Source organism: Ostrea edulis, chromosome 5 (genome assembly GCF_947568905.1).
Source record: "Ostrea edulis chromosome 5, xbOstEdul1.1, whole genome shotgun sequence".
NCBI classification, from domain to species: Eukaryota; Metazoa; Mollusca; class Bivalvia; order Ostreida; family Ostreidae; genus Ostrea; species Ostrea edulis.
In genome coordinates, this window is record NC_079168.1 from 40,951,878 (window position 1) to 40,970,995 (window position 19,118).

Sequence of the window (19,118 nt, forward strand, 5' to 3'; positions counted from 1 at the left end):
TTTTGTGGAGTGTTTGTATGGGTATTGAAGATGTGCATCTGGGGAAGGATTTTGATTTTCTTCCATTTTTGAAAAAATTAGAGGTTGTTGAACTTGGTCCATTTTGGGGAAATCTAGATTTTTAAGTTAAGACCCTTTGTTCATATGAAAGTTTGTCACAGCCTCATGATGGCTGATAATACCTGAAGCAAAGTTATACAAATTATAGCACAAGAAAAACACCCTATGTAAGCATTTCACGGGCGTATTATGTACCGTTTGCGGTACTCTTGTTCAGTTATCTGGTGGCACCCAGTGCTTTATTGGTGGAAGAGAGAACCCAGATACAATGTACATGTACCTGGGAAGACACCACCGACCCAAAGATTTAGATGACACCTCATCTACATGAATGTATTGAGTGTCTAGGACTTTTGAGCAGAATTTTATAATTGAGCAGTGTAAATATTGACAAATGATGGGTTATCTAAGATAAAGGTGTAGAACACTTCAGAATTTATAGATAAAATTCAGGTTGATTTCACTCGTTGACAGTTTTATTCCCGGGATTTCATTTCACATTTTGATTAGACTTTCTTCTGTCCTGGACTGCGAAAGTGTTATCACTATACACCAGTCTTTTAATACACTGGGTGATGAAATAATGAACTCAGAAAAGACTGCTAAAATGGTCTGTTAAGAAATACTATACAGAACATGGTTGTAAAATCGAGAAGGTTTTGTGTGAAGAGGTTTAGTAGTCATTTCTTGAGAAAGCAGGAAGAGCTTTTTAACTAATACTCAAGCAGCAGTGTTGATAAACTTGGGATTTTATTCTATAAATATCTTAAGTGAGATTAGTATTTTTGTATTCAGGTTAGTGTCATATACTGAATTATACTTTTTGACTTCTTGTGGTACATTCATGATTTTTCTCCTTTTTTTTTTCTTTTTTTTTTTTAAATTTCACTCAATACTTCCTATTACCAGCCCGTCAGAGTTATCGCGCTTTGATGACTCTTGCGCGTCAATGAACATGTCTCGCGAGCAAGTGCGAGATTACCGGGACATAATTAAAACGTTGATAGCCCCCCCCCCCCTTTTTAAATATATATATATATATATTTTAAAAAACGTGGTGTCAAATGGTAAAATAGCCATTAGTCAATTTACATTTTAAAAAAACACAAAAAACTAACACTAATATATAAAACTAACGTGTTTTTGAACGCTACATAATGTATCGCATCTATTTCAAAAATCGATGTTTTCTATTCGAATTCCATCGACAGTTGTAATTTATGAAATATCTTAGATGAAGTTCGGAAACAAAACAGTTGTGTTCATTAGTGTTATAAATGTCACAATTTTTTTAAAATGCAGTTTGACAGATGGATAATTTATTTTAAAATATTGGAAAAGGAGGGGGTGCATGTATACTTACAAAGTCAATGCCATGTGAACCTGCGCTAATTGTATGATAAAATATCTTCATAGTCTGAGAGAATAAATTTAAAAGCATATGGATCCCATTATTTGCAAGAAAATTTCGTTATGTTGGATGTGCATTGGTTTTTTCCTTTACAGTTCTTCTTGCTCTTGCAGTTGATGCTTTTATATCTGTCATATTTAGCAAATTCAGTACCTGTGCTCCCTCACATAGTTTAACAAGTTTGTCTTTTTTCTTGTTAACATAATTTTATTTATTTCAACTTTATAATTCTGATCAGTGTTGTGGTTTGCAGTTCTTTATAATTTGTATTCAATGCCGTATTACGTGTGCCTAATGTTTACGTTGTCCCGGTAGCACGACTTTACGCGCCTTTAATTTGAAGAGTTCCACTAATGGAAATCAAAAGTATTGACATACATTTGCAATGAAGCAGATACAAGAGAATATGAATATATATATAAGCATACATATATATAGTTATATCATAATGTTTATTTTCTTTTTGTGAGAAAGAGGGAGAGAGGAGGGAGTCAGTTGACTAATGGGGACCATTTTTCCTAGTCCGTTGTAAATGTATCTAATTAATTTCTTTCCTTATAACTATATACTGGTTGATTTAATACAATATTGTTTCCAATCATTTAGAAGGGCTTTTTAAAACTGTTAGCTGATTTTTTTGGCATCTATTCCTATACATGTATATGTATTTTTTGGTTATTTTATAAGTAATGCATTGTTTGACCTGAAATGTCTCTGTTTTGTATCACTAAATATAAAAGTTTTGACATCAAATTTTATTTCAATCTCCTTTGAATTGCAATATCTGATAAATTCTGATAATAATTGTTGTACTTTTGGACAATCCCAAAGTAAATGATAAATTGTTTCTTCTTCCCTCTCACAAAAGGTACATAGTTTAGAATCTACTCTACCTAATTTGTACATGTAGCTATTAGTAGTTAAAATGTTGTGGTTAACTCTGCATTGAAACTATGATAATTTGGAATCCAATGTTGTCAAGAATGGCAGGTAAAAGATTGTCTTCCATTGGTTATCAGAGGTAATGAAATATCTACTCCAATTCTTTTTTCCTGTGGGTATAGCATCTGATTTATTGAGAGTATCATACAATATGTTTTGACCCTTTCTTTGTTAAAACGAATAGTTTGATATTCAAGGGGATAAGGGGTTTTTGCACAGATACTTTATTTGTAAAGTTATACTTTTTCATATCTGTGGCTACTACTTGTGCTATATCCAAATATGTTTTTAAAAATTCATTTGTAGGCTAAATCTGTCTTTAAATATTTTAGAATTTTTCCTTTTTTGTCAAGTAGATCATGCACATTTTTTATTCCTTTATCATGGCATGTTTTATAGAAGATGGACCGACTTTCTATCTTGAACTTATGATTATTCCATAAAGGTTGGCTCATATAGTCCTCCCAGGATTTAATGACAACTTTTTCTTAAATTTCCTTAAAAGCCACCATGACATCTTTCCAAAAGTAATTTTTTACATTTTCAACTATCTGTAAGATATAGTCTGAACCTGTATTTATTAATTTGTCCAAGTTTACATTATTTTTAAAAAGACTTTTCCATTTTGAGTTGTCCTCCATAACCAATCTCCTTATCCAAGTCAACTTTAGTTCATTGATATAACAATCTAGATCAACCATTTTTAGTCCCCCATATGCATAGTTTTGTGGCCACCTTTCTTTTAATTTGATCAGATTTTGAATTCCAGACAAATTCAAATAAAATAGTATTAAGTTCTTTTATGAAAGCACTCTTTAGGTTTGGTAAGGCAATAAATAAATTATTTAGTTGTGAGATTAGGAGTGATTTCACTTGAGTTATTTTCCCAATACTTTTCATTACCAGCTCGTTAGAGTTATCGCGCTTTGATGACTCTTGTGCGTCATTGGTAAGAAAATGCACAAGTCTCGCGAGCAAGTGCGAGATTACTGGGACATAAACGAAACGTTCATAGCACCCCCCCCCCCTTTTAAGAGTTAAAATACATGTTGTATTTTTAAATAAAATAACCATTGATCAAACTGCATTTTTGAAATATTCTAACACTATTTTATTAAAGATGTTACATGTTTTTTAAAACTCCACCACACCTATTTTCAAAAATTCCAAAGAACGATGCTCTCTGTCCTAAGTCCATCAATATTTTGTAATTTTCAAAATAGCTTCGATGCAGTTTGGAAACCCATTAGCAGTTTGGAATATATATAACTTGTTCTAAAATATGGGAATTGAGGGGGGGGGGGGGGGGGGGTGTACTTGTATGATTACAAAGTCCATGCCATATGAACATGTCCTAATTATATGATAAAGATTTATTTATGTTAGTGGTGTTGAATACTCGATAACATTTTTAAAAAAATATTAACCTTTTTTATATTTACTTTATTTTTCTTATTTTCCCTGGCTTTTTTAATCAGAGGAGGGGGTGACAAGGTTGGTTAGCTGGCCGGGATATGATCTTGTTTTGGTATCGGTATACTATTTCTAAATAACCCGTAGAGTACATATCTTATTGTTGTTTTAAATATAAAATTTAAACTTCATTTCAACATAAATAAAACAAATTAAATGTGGTGCATTTCAGGGGGGGGGGGGGGGGGTATAAATGTAATTGACATAGTTTGAATTGTATTATCAAAAGTTGAACATGTTATTTCTACTTGTTTATTCTTTTCTATATTTATCAAGAATATATCATATATTCCACACAATTAACACAGGACTGATTGAATATTGTTTACCGTCCCTCTCGATAATATTTCACTCATATGGAGACGTCACCACTGCCGGTGAAGGGCTGCAATATTTCGGCTTATAAATGCTCGGCGCTTATGGCCTTTGAGCAGGGAGGCATCTTTATCGTGCCACACCTGCTGTGACACGGAACCTCGGTTTTTGTGGTCTCATCCAAAGGTCCACCCCATTTGGTCGCCTTCTACGACAAGCAAGGGTACTGAGGACCTAAACCGGATCCTCACGGGAAAATTAACACAGGAAGGTTAGCTAACAATGCATGTATTCGATACCATAATTTATATTACGTATGCCTAAGTAATGTGTTTACATACATGTTGTCCCGGTAGCACGACTTTACGCGCCTTTAATTTGAAGAGTTCCACTAATGGAAATGATAAGTATTGAAGTCAACTTTCGTTTACTCCACTTAATCTTCACAAGTTTTTTGTCATAAGTTCAATTTCAAAATTTTATTTAAATCTACATCATAATGGATTCCTAGTACATGTAGTTTAAATTGAGTTGTCCATTTGAAATTCATATCAGAACATAATCTTTCATCTGAAATTTTTTAAAATTCCTACATTCATGATTATTTATAAGAGCAATATGACAATGTCATACCCAAGTGCACATAATGCGTCCCACTGCACAATGTATGGATATGCAACTTCCTCGCGTAAATGCTTGAAGTAGTATGAATGTTTTAAGTAGATTTCTTACTTTGTTAATCTGATAGATTTCACAGATGACACAAATTACATACATGCATAAATGTCCTGCCTTAACATATACTTGCATTTTGCTAAATATTGAATATTACACTTGCATAAATAATTGAGGTTTTTGCGCAAGTTACATGTGCAATTCTTCATCTTTCATGAGTCTTTCAACCTGCAACAAACAAAATCAAGAAGAGGTCACGAAATTCATATACATGTAGCAACAAACATTACTCCAGCAATTCTCATAAGAAATATACATGTACCAAAGAAACTTACTCCAAATGTTCCCTTCACAAAGAATAATGTCTTCTTTTTGCTTCGGAGTTTTCTCTTTCTTAAAAGAAGGAAGATTTGCATGCTGAAGGCGATACCAATAACTGATAAAATTCCAACAGTCAGACCAACATACAGACCCGAGTGTGAGCTGGAGGATTGGAACGCTGGAAAATTTATAATAAAATAGATTATTCTGTGTAATAATACTGGTACATGTAGTTTTGAGCTAACCCAAGCCTAAAACTCATCATAAGTTGTGAGTTTTTGTGATCAAAAGTTTGTCGTCTTTAAACTTTTCCTGTTCTCTACTTCTTATGGAGAATCATGGGGCCAATTTCAATTAAGAAATTAATTTCAATTTTAAAAATACATGAGGGCCATTATGAACTGAGACACTTCACATCAGCATACTTCATGAAAGGTGTTAGCTTGTCGCTCATACACTCATGTATTTGAAAAATTAAATTTATTTTTTATATCTACATATAATGTATTTCTTAATTTTATTTCTGTAGACTGAAACTTTATTTATCAAGATTCATACATGCATTGTTCACAATTGCAGGACATATGTGAGGAAATGGCTCTCATCACATTTTGTAAAGATACAAAAGACAACAACATTGGAAATGTAAATATTCAATCTTGGCACAAAACAATCTTGGGCTAAATGAAGGATGATTGCTCATCCAAGGCAGGACCAGACAAGGAGTGTTATACTTGTTTAGGAATTATATAGGAACATAATATATAATTGTCAAATTAATATATAAGCATCTTCCTGTAGTTTAGATTCAAGATTGTTCACATACCTTGACTTTTAGAGTATTTGTTCAGATGCCTTGACTTATAGAATATTTGTTCAGTGACCTTTAGAGTATTTGTTCAGACACCACGACCTTTAGAGTATTTGTTCACACAGTGACCTTTAGAGGATTTGTTCAGACACCATGACCTTTAGAGTATTTGTTCACACTGTGAAATTTAGAGTATTTGTTTACACTGTAACCTTTAGAGTATTTGTTTACACACCGTGACCTTAAGAGTATTTTTTCACACTGTGACCTTTAGAGTATTTGTTCACACTGTAACCTTTAGAGTATTTGTTCACACTGTGACCTTTAGAGTATTTGTTGTCCCCTACCGCAACACGGAAGGGGACATAGAAATACCAGCGTCCGTCCGTCCCACTTCACTTTGTGGACGCAACTCCTCAGAAACCGCTCAACAGATTTTGTTCATATTAAGTAGGATTGTTAGTCACCATGTGTAGTTGATCATATGCCGGAATTTTGATTCGACAATTTTGACATGAGTTATGGGACTTTGTTGAATTTGTACATGCTACACTATAGGAACACTTTGTGGACGCAACTCCTCCGAAACCGCTCAATGGATTTTGTTCATATTTTGTGGGATTGTTAGTCACCATGTATAGTAGATCATATTGTGCTACCATTTTAATTCGACAAATTTTATAGGAGTAATTGGACTTTGTTGAATTTGTACAGAGTACACTATAGGAACACTTTGTGGACGCAACTCCTCTGAAACCGCTCACCGGATTTCATTCAAATTTTGGAGGATTGTTAGTTACCATATGTAGTTGATCATATTGCGCTGTCATTTTGATTCGTCAATTTTTACAGGAGTTATGAAACTTTGTTGAATTTGTATATGCTACACTATAGAAACACTTTGTGGATGCAACTCGTCCGAAACCGCTCACCTGATTTCATGCAAATTTTGTAGGATTGTTAGTCACCATATGTAGTTGATCATATTGCGCCGCCAATTTGATTCGACAAATTTTACAGGAGTTATGGGACTTTCGTACTTCAACTTTTTTTGCGGCGGTGGGGGACATGGCTACGTGTAGCAATCTTGTTCACACTGTGACCTTTAGAGTATTTGTTCACACTGTAACCTTAAGAGTATTTGTTCACACTGTAACCTTTAGAGTATTTGTTCACACTGTGACATTTAGAGTATTTGTTTACACAGTAACCTTTAGAGTATTTGTTTACACACCGTGACCTTAAGAGTATTTGTTCACACCGTGACCTTTTAATAGAGTATTTGTTCACACCGTGACCTTTTAATAGAGTATTTGTTCACACACCATGACCTTTAGAGTATATATATTTGTTCACACCGTTTAACTTAAAGAGTATTTGTTCACACACCATGACCTTTAGAGTGTATATATTTGTTCACATCATGACCTTTCGAGTGTTTCTTTGATCAATTCACAACTTTAGGTATGTAAACTTCTTTCTGTCAATTGTTCTTGGTGATTTTAAAATTCAGTGTTATGGAATGAAACTAATTATGGACTTGCACACTAAATTATGAAGTATTTTGAATATGTCCCGTCACTAATGAGAATGTTTGTAGATTTTACACTGTTGGACTGTCGATAATGAGGATGTTTGTAGATTTTATACTGTTGGCCTGTCGATAATGAGGAGGTTTGTAGATTTTATACTGTTGGACTGTCGATAATGAGGATGTTTGTAGATTTTACACTGTTGGACTGTCGATAATGAGGATGTTTGTAGATTTTATACTGTTGGACTGTCAATAATGAGGATGTTTGTAGATTTTATACTGTTGGCCTGTCGATAATGAGGATGTTTGTAGATTTTATACTGTTGGACTGTCGATAATGAGGATGTTTGTAGATTTTACACTGTTGGACTGTCGATAATGAGGATGTTTGTAGATTTTACACTGTTGGACTGTCGATAATGAAGATGTTTGTAGATTTTACACTGTTGGACTGTCGATAATGAGGATGTTTGTAGATTTTATACTGTTGGCCTGTCGATAATGAGGATGTTTGTAGATTTTACACTGTTGGACTGTCGATAATGAGGATGTTTGTAGATTTTATACTGTTGGCCTGTCGATAATGAGGAGGTTTGTAGATTTTACACTGTTGGACTGTCGATAATGAGGAGGTTTGTAGATTTTACACTGTTGGACTGTCGATAATGAGGAGGTTTGTAGATTTTATACTGTTGGCCTGTCGATAATGAGGAGGTTTGTAGATTTTATACTGTTGGACTGTCAATAATGAGGATGTTTGTAGATTTTATACTGTTGGCCTGTCGATAATGAGGAGGTTTGTAGATTTTATACTGTTGGCCTGTCGATAATGAGGATGTTTGTAGATTTTATACTGTTGGCCTGTCGATAATGAGGATGTTTGTAGATTTTACACTGTTGGACTTTCGATAATGAGGATGTTTGTAGATTTTACACGGTTGGACTGTCGATAATGAGGATGTTTGTAGATTTTACACTGTTGGACTGTCGATAATGAGGATGTTTGTAGATTTTACACTGTTGGCCTGTCGATAATGAGGATGTTTGTAGATTTTATACTGTTGGCCTGTCGATAATGAGGATGTTTGTAGATTTTACACTGTTGGACTGTCGATAATGAGGATGTTTGTAGATTTTATACTGTTGGACTGTCGATAATGAGGATGTTGGTAGATTTTATACTGTTGGACTGTCGATAATGAGGATGTTGGTAGATTTTATACTGTTGGACTGTCGATAATGAGGATGTTGGTAGATTTTATACTGTTGGACTGTCGATAATGAGGATGTTGGTAGATTTTATACTGTTGGACTGTTGATAATGAGGATGTTTGTAGATTTTATACTGTTGGCCTGTCGATAATGAGGATGTTTGTAGATTTTACACTGTTGGCCTGTCGATAATGAGGATGTTTGTAGATTTTACACTGTTGGCCTGTCGATAATGAGGATGTTTGTAGATTTTATACTGTTGGCCTGTCGATAATGAGGATGTTTGTAGATTTTATTCTGTTGGTGGTGTGCACTTGATAGACTTGCATGGATTACAGTTTGTCCAACATTTCTCTCTTAATCCATCTACAGTAAAACACACTTATATTGAACATGCTTATATTGAATTCACGCTTATTGTGAAGTAATATTTATCCCCTTTGCTGAATTATTTTTCCCTGGTCATGGAGATTCAGCATTCTCTACCCAGAGTTCCGTGCGGTCCTCGCACTACACCTCTGTCAACAGCTTTTTACAGAAATCTTGTAAAAGTTTCTTTGATCCAACATTTATATTTTGGACTAAATATTTAGTCATATTATGATATGTTTTTGGTGCAATTAAATTGATGCTTACTGTAAATTGTTTAAAATCGCCGTTTTCTGATCATAAATTTGGAACTACTTCGTAATATGTGTATGAATGTAGGATACACAGGGTGGAGATTTAAATGTAAACATGGAATCAAAAGTAAGAAAGGCTGTAAAAGTACGATATAAAACTTGTAAAATAAGAGACAAACAGCTAAACGGTAAATATGCACTTATTAAAGTGTCAGTTGGCTATGAAAAGAGTCTGATGTATCACCTGTTGCCTGAACATATAAAGGGAAAGGAAACCGAGAATGATTGTTTATATCATGTGATTATATTGTCACGTGATTCCAAGCGTTGACAGAGGTGTATGTGAAGCTTGCGTAACGCGCCCTCTGGTGAGAGAATGGGAGGTTCAGTATAAACATGTTTTACTGTATTGTCATTTGTATTTTCAATTTATCAGATCTGTTATAGTGTCACATCTCCATGAAATCATTACTGTTGCTACACCAGAGGGAAGTCAAGGTCACATCCAACATACAAGGTTACGATGTCACTAGTTCAGTATTGTGATCAGTAATGCATTGACACTTACTATTTACATTCATACTTGTATGTTGTGTACAGTTGGTACAGACTGATTTTCTGGCCGTGGTGTTGAAGTACACTTTAGGTGAGGACACAGTGTGGTTCTTGACAAGTACAAGCCACATCCACAGCGCATACTCTACACCAGGCTGGAGTCTGTCTATGAGATAGAGTCTCTGACTGTACCCCTCGGTGTCGATCTCCAAGGTGCTGTTCTCTTTGTTGGCCTGTTTTATACACAACAAGACAAGGCTGACGGCAGGCTGGGACCTGTAACTGGCATTCAGTCTCACCCAATCACTGGACTTCTGTAAAATTTGAATGCTGACCAGATCTGCTGTATTTGGAATAATGGGTGTTTGGTTTGAGCCAGCTGGAGAGAAACAGCATTTAAATTTGAATTATTTGAATTTTTATTGAGGCCTTGACATTTTTCATGAAAGAAAGAAGAAATTCTGTTTTTATTGTTTTTTTTAAATACATAGCTAAAATACCTATTGGCATTGATGAGCATTTGATATAGGTACAGCAGCCATCTTCAGTGGTCTCCTGATGACAACCGTGGTGGGTACTATTAACGGACTGGTTTCGATATTGATCGCACAACGGCTCACAATTCAGCTCTCCTGTACTCTGACACACACACCTGTCTTCACAGCCATTGGTTAGGATATCACCGACATGGAGTTTCTTCATTCCAAGCGTACAGAATTCAGCGTCTAAAAAATTCTTGTTAGATTCACAATGACTGAATATAAGTAAGTCTTAAATAATGTAAAGAAGTTCTGTCCAAATGTATTTTACCTGAAAAGTTCACCTACAATTTGCTTCTATGTTAGTTGATTATACAGTGTTAAGTTTTTGATACACTCCAATGAAAATATTACAGCTAAATAGAATCTATATGTAGGGAGATCGCTAAGGTAATTGGAAGATTCAGGGGCATATAGTTTAATGGCCTGTCCGTCTGTCTGTGGCAAAAAGCTTTAACCTTGGTCATATCTTTTACATCACAAGAGATAGGCCTTAAGCTTTCATATTTGGAGTGTGTATTCCATGTGGCAAGACTTTTCCCATTGACACCAAAATCTTTGACCTGGTGACCTTTACATGTAGAAAATTCGTATGTAAGCCATATCTTTCAAATCGTTAGAGGTACTGTTCTTATATTAAGCATATGAGAAGACCTTTCAAACGATACCAGAATTTGTGACCATTGACCTAGTTTTTGGAAAATAAAAAAAACACTACAATGTCTTACAGATCCACTTTATTGTAATCTGGTGGGGGTGGGGGGGGGGGCATCAGTGTTTCATAAACACATCTTGACCGTTTATATTTTTTTAAAACCTTAAATCTCAATTAATATCACTCAACCAAGTGGCACGCCACTAGTGATATAAATGGTAGAAATTTACTTTTACAATGTATTAGTATCTCGAGATTCAAATGAAGGCTGTGTGAGAAGTCATGAAAAATCTATCAGACACATGTATATACTTTTCACCTCATCTGAGTTGAAAGCCCAAGTGAGCTTTTCTGATCACCTGTTGTCTGTCTGTCCATGTATCTGTAAACTTTCACATTTTAATCAGAACCAATGGGCCAATTTCAATCAAACTTGGCACAACTCATTTTTTGCATGGGTGAAGGGAATTCAAGTTTGATGAAATGAAGGGTCGTGCCTCCTTCAGAAGGGAGATAATCAAGAAAATGTAAAAATAGGGTGGGGTCATTTATAAATCTTCTTTTCAAGAACCACTATGCCAGAAATGTGAAAATTTACATGAAAGCTTCCTGATATGGTGTATAGATTCAAGTTTGTTCAAATCATTGCCCCCAGGGGTAGGATGGGGCCAAAATCAAGGTCACTGATATAAAATTGACCATAATTGTCTAGGCATAATTCTGTAATGTAGAAAAAGATGAATGTAATTTTTTATTACCAAATCTTAGGCTAATCATGAGTGTACTAAGTCTGAAAGATGCACCCCTTCCACAACAAAGTTTTTTTTTATTTTGCTGCTTGATACACAGGTGTACATGGAGTTATATTGGGAAAATGATTTTTAAAAAGTTGTTGCATGATAGTCAGGTGATATGTTGTTGCACATGGACCTTTTCCATTTCTTTTTCTTTTTTGACATACCACAAGTTTAAGGGGGGTGCTAAAAAGAGTGCACGTGGTAAACATATTTTTCAGTCCTTTAAAAGCTTAATAGCTACACTCTCAATTGTGTATACCTAGTGTCTTGAATGATATAATCTCGCTTGTTTCTTCATACTCCAAGAAATTTTTGTCTTTCCAAATCCCAACAGCAGCATAGTATATGGTCCCTGGCTTTAGATCATAGAGGTAGCAAACAGGAAGTGAGCCAACCTGTAAAACAAGGAGGAAAAACATCAGATTATATGAGATAGCCACTTTGCCTGGATTTACCTACTAAATATCAGTTTGTCTTCTCTTACTTACTTCTAGTTTTGTCCATGTTATGAATTCTGATGCCCTAGATGTTGAGAAAGTTACACTGTATTCGAATTGATAATCTGGTGGTTTGAAATCCCTCCATGTTAGGGTAGCGTTTCTACCACTCACGTCAGCTTTAAGGTGGCACTTCCCTATACAAACAGAGTTCTAATTTCAAAATGCTGGATATAGTTAATTAAATCAGTTGTATGATTATGAAAATATCTATTATTATGAAAAGATCACATAGTTAGTGAGACCTGTGTCCTCTTTTTTTTTTTTTTTTTTTTTTTTTTTAGAGGTGAGAGTGTTTTTATAACACTATGTTAGAAAAGACCCGAAAAGCATGTACATATATATATAGGGCTTGAAATTTCAACATTCCTACTACTGGTAAACATTATACAGTGTAATTTATTTTGAATCCACTAATATTTCATTGCATAAAAGGAAACATGACTGCAACCCAACCCCCCAACCCCCTGATCATTTTCGTGTAGAAAAATAAAAGAATTTCATATGTATAGTCTATTATCTTTTGATAGAAAAAGTTACACGTTTTCATATGGTTGATAGGCAAATACTTATGTGTGTTCTGTAGAAAGCAAAATATTCTGCAATTTCCATTTATTACGCAAAGGGCAGATAACTCTGTTTTCCAATCTATATTTCTAGTGGGTGGGTGTAAATTGCTAGTTATATACTGTATATAGCTATACAAAAGGAAGCATGAGCTTTTATATTATCTTGAATTTTGATCTTAAATTGATAATTTAAAAAAAAAAAAGATAGCATTTAATGAATGTTTAAAGGTCAATATTATTTGTTTATTATATATGGTTTTAAAAACCTACATGTACAGTATACATGTATATGTATATGGAAAGCCAAATTAACACAAACTCAAATAATTAACAGATATCATTAATTATTTGAAGATATCATCAATTTATTTGATGTGCACAACAATTCAATCGATGATCTCCATATAATATCTTCAAATCTAAAATAGTACGCACGTTATTCAAATTGTTGATAGCATTCTGCTGAATTGATGAGCGCAATAATTAAATTGCTGATCTTTTCATATGCATTCATGATATCAACAATTGAGTTGATGCATGCTATAATTTAATTAATGGAAGAGAGCAATAATTTGATTAATGTATGCATCAATTCAATTAATATTCATAATAATTCAATTAATGCATACAATAATTCAATTAATAACTCAGTTCCTTATACAAAATCGTTGTAAATAATCAAAGATTTTTTCCATTGAATTTAAGAAATCATCGAATCATTTATATCGAGCTCCAAATTAAATTTTGCGAGCAATAATTCCACATTGATGCTCGCAATAATTAATTTGATGTGCGCGTCGAATCAGTTATTACTGTCATCAATTGATGCGCTCAATAATTGAATTCGTGATATCTTCAAATAATTAAAGATATCTTCATTTATTTGAGTTTATGTTAATTTGGCGCTCTGTAGCTTTGAAGTCAAATCAATGTCTGGTTTTTAAGTTTTTTGGTCGTAATAAGATTACTGTTTTATCGAAGATAACGACAACGGTGTTTGCGTGTCACATGGGCTGTGATCCGTAACACAAGACACCATTAAATTACACCCCTAGCTTCCAACGGACCACACACATGCGAATGTTTAAATACGATAGTAAATATCAAAACATACCATGTTTTATTGTAAATGTCAGTCAGTGTTGTGGAAAATTTTGAAATTGCATGGATATTGATCTTTTCCAAAAGTTCTTAGACTATCATTGACCAATCTGATTAAAGTCAGCATCTCTCTCTCTCTCTCTCTCTCTCTCTCTCTCTCTCTCTCTTCTTTCTTTTCTTTCTCTCTCTCTCTCTCCTCGCTACACGTGTAGCGACCCATAAAAAAAGAAAGAAAGAAAACAGGTGTGGATCGAAGAGCTGATTTCAATCAGATTGATAATTGACTTGATATATATGAAAATTCTGGTTGGGATTGGTAGTGGGTTCGACATTTCTCTCCCGATTCACAATATAGTTAATAATATTGATTTAGAATGTCTATGATACAATGTATATGGCTTTTACATGTAGCAGGCTTAGTAAAACGAGGAGAGAATTCAACAAAAATTGCTAAAGTTATGGCTTGTTTTGTACAATTATAGTAATATTAATGATGATAATGATAATAATTTATTCCTACCGAGGGCCCATGAAGGATAGTCATAACACAATGATTCAGTACATACATTTATAATTACCCACACTAAACAGAAAATGTTATATACATTTATAATTACCCACATTAAACAGAAAATGTTATATACATTTATAATTACCCATACTAAACAGAAAATGTTATATACATTTATAATTACCCACACTAAACAGAAAATGTTATATACATCTATAATTACCCACACTAAACAGAAAATGTTATATACATCTATAATTACCCATACTAAACAGAAAATGTTATATACATTTATAATTATCCACACTAAACAGAAAATGTTATATACATTTATAATTACCCACACTAAACAGAAAATGTTATATACATTTATGATTACCCACACTAAACAGAAAATGTTATATACATTTATAATTACCCACACTAAACAGAAAATGTTATATACATTTATAATTACCCACACTAAACAGAAAATGTTATATACATCTATAATTACCCATACTAAACAGAAAATGTTATATACATTTATAATTATCCACACTAAACAGAAAATGTTATATACATCTATAATTACACACACTAAACAGAAAATGTTATATACATTTATAATTACCCACACTAAACAGAAAATGTTATATACATCTATAGTTACCCATACTAAACAGAAAATGTTATATACATCTATAATTACCCATACTAAACAGAAAATGTTATATACATTTATAATTACCCACACTAAACAGAAAATGTTATATACATCTACAATTACCCATACTAAACAGAAAATGTTATATACATTTATAATTACTCACACTAAACAGAAAATGTTATATACATTTATAATTACCCACACTAAACAGAAAATGTTATATACATTTATAATTACCCACACTAAACAGAAAATGTTATATACATTTATAATTACCCACACTAAACAGAAAATGTTATATACATTTATAATTACCCACACTAAACAGAAAATGTTATATACATCTATAATTACACACACTAAACAGAAAATGTTATATACATTTATAATTACCCACACTAAACAGAAAATGTTATATACATCTATAGTTACCCATACTAAACAGAAAATGTTATATACATCTATAATTACCCATACTAAACAGAAAATGTTATATACATTTATAATTACCCACACTAAACAGAAAATGTTATATACATCTACAATTACCCATACTAAACAGAAAATGTTATATACATTTATAATTACTCACACTAAACAGAAAATGTTATATACAGTTATAATTACCCACACTAAACAGAAAATGTTATATACATTTATAATTACCCACACTAAACAGAAAATGTTATATACATTTATGATTACCCACACTAAACAGAAAATGTTATATACATTTATAATTACCCACACTAAACAGAAAATGTTATATACATTTATAATTACCCACACTAAACAGAAAATGTTATATACATCTATAATTACCCATACTAAACAGAAAATGTTATATACATTTATAATTATCCACACTAAACAGAAAATGTTATATACATCTATAATTACACACACTAAACAGAAAATGTTATATACATTTATAATTACCCACACTAAACAGAAAATGTTATATACATCTATAGTTACCCATACTAAACAGAAAATGTTATATACATCTATAATTACCCATACTAAACAGAAAATGTTATATACATTTATAATTACCCACACTAAACAGAAAATGTTATATACATCTACAATTACCCATACTAAACAGAAAATGTTATATACATTTATAATTACTCACACTAAACAGAAAATGTTATATACATTTATAATTACCCACACTAAACAGAAAATGTTATATACATTTATAATTACCCACACTAAACAGAAAATGTTATATACATTTATAATTACCCACACTAAACAGAAAATGTTATATACATTTATAATTACCCACACTAAACAGAAAATGTTATATACATCTATAATTACACACACTAAACAGAAAATGTTATATACATTTATAATTACCCACACTAAACAGAAAATGTTATATACATCTATAGTTACCCATACTAAACAGAAAATGTTATATACATCTATAATTACCCATACTAAACAGAAAATGTTATATACATTTATAATTACCCACACTAAACAGAAAATGTTATATACATCTACAATTACCCATACTAAACAGAAAATGTTATATACATTTATAATTACTCACACTAAACAGAAAATGTTATATACAGTTATAATTACCCACACTAAACAGAAAATGTTATATACATTTATAATTACCCACACTAAACAGAAAATGTTATATACATTTATAATTACCCACACTAAACAGAAAATGTTATATACATGTATAATTACCCACACTAAACAGAAAATGTTATATAAATTTATAATTACCCACACTAAACAGAAACTGTTATATACATTTATAATTACCCACACTAAACAGAAAATGTTATATACATCTATAATTACACACACTAAACAGAAAATGTTATATACATTTATAATTACCCACACTAAACAGAAAATGTTATATACATCTATAGTTACCCATACTAAACAGAAAATGTTATATACATCTATAATTACCCATACTAAACAGAAAATGTTATATACATTTATAATTACCCGCACTAAACAGAAAATGTTATATACATCTATAATTACACACACTAAACAGAAAATGTTATATACATTTAATTTTTAAAATACATCAGCTTCTAGCCCCGCTCTCCCAAAAAACACTCTCTCAAGAAGGCATCGCCTTGTACCCATTGCCCTTAGACACGGCCCCTACACTCCCAACCATCATTTTCTTCCCACATTGAACTGCGTGATCTCGGTTTGCCATGAGGAAGTATTTATACCTAAAGTCTCAGTCACGTGAAAGGGGAAGCAAAATTCCTATCAGTTTCTGTAGTCTCTGACATCCGTTATATCAGAGACATACATGTATGTAACCAGAGACACACATATATACATATGGCATATATATCTCTGATGTAAAATAATGAATAATGTTGTTATATATGACTCTGGTTACTTATATGGGTTTTTTTTGTTGTTGTTGAAGGAATCAAGTAATTTCAGTTTCAAGTCATATATGAATAAACAGTAGAAAAGGTATATAGTCAAAGTGTTATTTATAGTGATCAATTTGGATCAAAATTTAGTTTTATGGGGGGGGGGGGGGGGGGGTGTCTTGATGAAAGTACGTGAATTTAGTTTTTTGTCAAATATTGAACCTTTCATCTTGCCCTTATATTAATATTTTCTTCAGAAATATATCAACTATAAACAACCGGAATTTTGGTCTATCGGATTCCGTGAACAAACCTTGACACACTTGTTCCTGGCATAGGTACCCTGTTGACACACTGCACTCGCCATTACTCAAACAAGCTTTCCTACATCCCGACAAAATATCCACACAATCACTGGTAATTCTAACAATTAGCAAAAACAAGGTCAGAAGAGTGAAAATACACTGCATTTCAAACTCCCCTCCAACGGTAAAGATTCATACTGAAGACGACCGGGAGAAACGACGTTTTATTAAAACTTAAAAAATTCTCGACGTGAATCATGCAAAACTGTAAGCTGATCCAAGATCAAATATTTAATTTTTAAACTACTGTCAATATTAAAGCAAATTAATGAATATGGCCGCACGCTTTCGGAATATAATATTGTTTGTTTAGGAAGTTGTTCCCGGTTCTAAAAGTGATTTACGGCTGTCAGTTTTATGTTTCTTTTTCTGTAGTCAGGTCCTTCAAAGGTTTCACGAAAACCCAGAATTCCTTTACGAGGCCGATAAGATATTTTCTTGATATGACTAAAACATTTGTTTTATTTATTGCCATTAACTAAATAAAGAGTATATATAATCAGTACTCTATTTAAAATCAGGTCGCACGTTAATTATTAAACTATTGTCTATAAAAGTTTGGTAAATACCATCTTCCCAATTAGTCAAGGGTTTCTGATCCGCTCCTAATGGAGCGGAGCGGATCAGAAACCCTTGACTTGGGAAGATGGGTAAATACTTTCGTGTGGTACATTGATATATGAATATGACAATGAAGGGCCCCGGACCCTCACGGTCAGTTGAAACAACCGACCATGTGATTCACTGCGCAAATTAAAACAACTGGTCGACCGATTGTCGCAAATAGTTGACGACTGCTCAGTAGCAGTTCCCGTCATAGATACAAGTAAACCTATTCATCAAATTTAAAAATATCTTCTTGGGTTCTTCGAGTTGGAGACCCACTCCGACTTAAAATGTTGTCATCCAGTGTGATGAAATTTGTATATATAGGGACCTCTCGATATACCCATATAGTCATACCCCTGCTATGAAGTTTTGTTTACTTGTAAAACCATCATTCCCACTTATGTATCCGGATCCATTACAAAGACACGAAAAACATTATCTCGATCCACTACAAAATTGTAGAATGAAGGGGTCCTCTTTTACCTTTACATACAAAGTTATTATTTT

General features: G+C 32.9%; 1 protein-coding gene across 1 annotated transcript; it reads right to left on the bottom strand.

Annotated features, from left to right (window-relative positions):
• Positions 1 to 948: 948 nt before the first annotated feature.
• Positions 949 to 18,139, bottom strand: LOC125649258 (uncharacterized). Its single transcript, XM_048876630.2, has 7 exons — positions 17,951 to 18,139; positions 12,412 to 12,557; positions 12,183 to 12,318; positions 10,433 to 10,657; positions 9,946 to 10,311; positions 5,212 to 5,375; positions 949 to 5,104 (listed from the first exon to the last, which is right to left on the bottom strand). Exons 1-7 carry the CDS (start codon positions 18,105 to 18,107, stop codon positions 5,066 to 5,068), a joined length of 1,233 nt encoding a protein of 410 aa, XP_048732587.2. The 5' UTR covers positions 18,108 to 18,139; the 3' UTR covers positions 949 to 5,065.
• Positions 18,140 to 19,118: the final 979 nt, after the last annotated feature.